Source organism: Salvelinus sp. IW2-2015, linkage group LG6.1 (genome assembly GCF_002910315.2).
Source record: "Salvelinus sp. IW2-2015 linkage group LG6.1, ASM291031v2, whole genome shotgun sequence".
Classification (NCBI taxonomy): domain Eukaryota; kingdom Metazoa; phylum Chordata; class Actinopteri; order Salmoniformes; family Salmonidae; genus Salvelinus; species Salvelinus sp. IW2-2015.
Window position 1 is genome coordinate 12,075,889 of NC_036845.1, and position 2,216 is coordinate 12,078,104.

General features: G+C 45.1%; 1 protein-coding gene across 1 annotated transcript in view; it reads right to left on the bottom strand.

The window, feature by feature from the left end:
- The window catches only part of LOC111965091 (tyrosine-protein phosphatase non-receptor type 23-like), a 29,342-nt gene that overhangs the window by 7,715 nt on the left and 19,411 nt on the right, over positions 1 to 2,216 (bottom strand). The window contains 10 exon segments of the mRNA XM_070443817.1: positions 59 to 117; positions 271 to 327; positions 464 to 511; positions 616 to 747; positions 980 to 1,060; positions 1,171 to 1,224; positions 1,227 to 1,286; positions 1,288 to 1,308; positions 1,445 to 1,494; positions 1,610 to 1,686. Coding sequence (XP_070299918.1) covers positions 59 to 117; positions 271 to 327; positions 464 to 511; positions 616 to 747; positions 980 to 1,060; positions 1,171 to 1,224; positions 1,227 to 1,286; positions 1,288 to 1,308; positions 1,445 to 1,494; positions 1,610 to 1,686 — 639 coding nt within the window.

The following is a 2,216-nucleotide window of genomic DNA, read 5'->3' on the forward strand; positions in this document are numbered from 1 at the left end:
ACCTATCTCAAAGATTCTACCAACCTACCCACAATCATAAGTGAATATAGCTGCTTACTTTCCCCCTATCACATCCATGGTGAACTTCAAGGCCTCCTGCACACTGTCCGGCTGRCCCTGCTCAAACAAGAGAGAATGARAGATGAGGGGAAGGAGCATAAAGACAGTTCCTTTGTTATTGTAAGCTTGATAACAGATACAAAAKAATCMATTTCAGAATGCCAAATGAAAAAGGTTACACACACAGAGTCAATTGGAAGGGGACTGTACCTTGGCCAACTTGATGGCTTCACTGAGTTTGTCTAAGGAGCTCTGCAGGTAAGCCAGCTRTTAAAAACACAAAAACACACAGCTTTAAAAAAAACAGGTGTATGAGGAGAGACATTGGTAGGCATGTAGAGGAATGGAGGTATGCAGARGAATATACACGGGGGGAATAGGGATAGTCAAGAAGGTGACATACCCGCTCTCCATATTTCTGTTGCTCYTCAGCCTGCTTCCCCATATGCAGCTGAAAATAAATAATGTTATTCAATAAAAGAGTATCCGTAAACCAAATTGAGAACACATTCGCAATACACTCCCTCACAACTCACTGTCCTGTCTCAAACTCACATGGGCGATGGACGCAAAGTAGTAGATCTTCATTTGCACCAGTTTCTTCCAGTCCTTCTGGATCTTACCCAGCATGGAGGCCGTGTCAGAGTTCTCCAGAGCCCTGCACGCCTCCTTATAGTAGTCCACCACCTAGACCAGGCCAACAACAGAACAGTCGCACACCTGGGTCATACTCATTAGGGCAYACCGTAGCGAAACGTTTTGCAACAGAAAACAATTCGCATTTTCTTATTGGATAAGTTCAGYTAGTCCCTCCCCGTTTGATGCCTATTGAGAACGACCGCTCTATTGCAACTGAGGTCTAGAGGGTGTAATCGTGCCCTGCTACTATGTCTTGTGTTGAGAGGAGAGAGAGATTTACCTGAGCACTGATGCGGGCTACAAGGAAACTCTTCCTGTTGTCCAGCATGGACTTCTCCAGGAGACACTCCTGAGCCTGACCCTGAAATGGAGACAAATAATAAACGATGTAAGTGTTGCTGCGTATGTGTGTTCATGCTTGTGAGAAACACATGCATGTGTGCACGCTGTGTGTGGTGTGCAGATAGTTACCAGCATTGAGGTTGAATGTTGGAGGTTAAGGATCTGGTGACTCATTGTCCACGCTGGAAGTTGTGGCTGAAGTGGTCCCTCAGGTGGAGCCAAGGCCCCGCGAAGCACTGGAAGTGTTGTACATGACACCTTCATCCCCTAGAGGGAGAGAGAGGGGAGGGAAGGGAGACAGAACGGGAGTTGAGGATGTAAGCGATAGAAATTAGAGGGCAATACAATGGATGTCAGTGTGAGATGTCATGGAGAGAGAGGTTAACGTGTTGCTTCTGCTCACCTCTTCGGACACCCTGTTATCCATGGCTCCCAACATGGAGTGGAGAGCACCTACAGAGAAGACAACATCATGGCAATCAGGACATAGCTGTTTGACGGCTGGTTAGGCCCTCAGTGCGGATCTAAGGTCACTTTTACACTTCACCACTCAAATGGTTCAACTCACCCAGGTTGTAGAGGATGCAGGCTTGCTCATAGCTGATGTCATCATGAGTGACTGTTTTTCCAGAAAATATTTCTGTCCTGATAGGAGAGAATGAAATTGTTGACACACTGTTTTGCATACATAAGGGTGTGGTGTGTGTCTACATGTTTGGGCCTGTCTGTATTTGTATGTATTATGGATCCCCATCAGTTCCTGCCAAGGCAGCAGCTTCTCTTCCTAGGGTCCAGCAAAATTAAGGCAGTTWTATGCAATTTTAAAAAYATTACAATACATTTCACAACAGATTTTTACGACACATTAATAAGTGTGTTCMCTCAGGCCACTACTCTACAACCACATATCTACAACACAAAATACATGTGTATGTGTATAGTGAGTATGTTATCGTGTGTGTGTCTGTCTGTGCATGTGTGTGTGTCTTCACATTCCCGGCTGTTCCATAAGGTGTATTTTTATCAGTTTTTTTTAAAAATCTGATTGTACTGCTTGCATGAGTCACTTGATGTGGAATAGAGTTCAATGTAGCCATGTTTCTATGTAGTACTGTGCGCCTCCCATAGTCTGTTCTGGACTTGGGGACTGTGAAGTGACCTCTGGTGGCATGTCT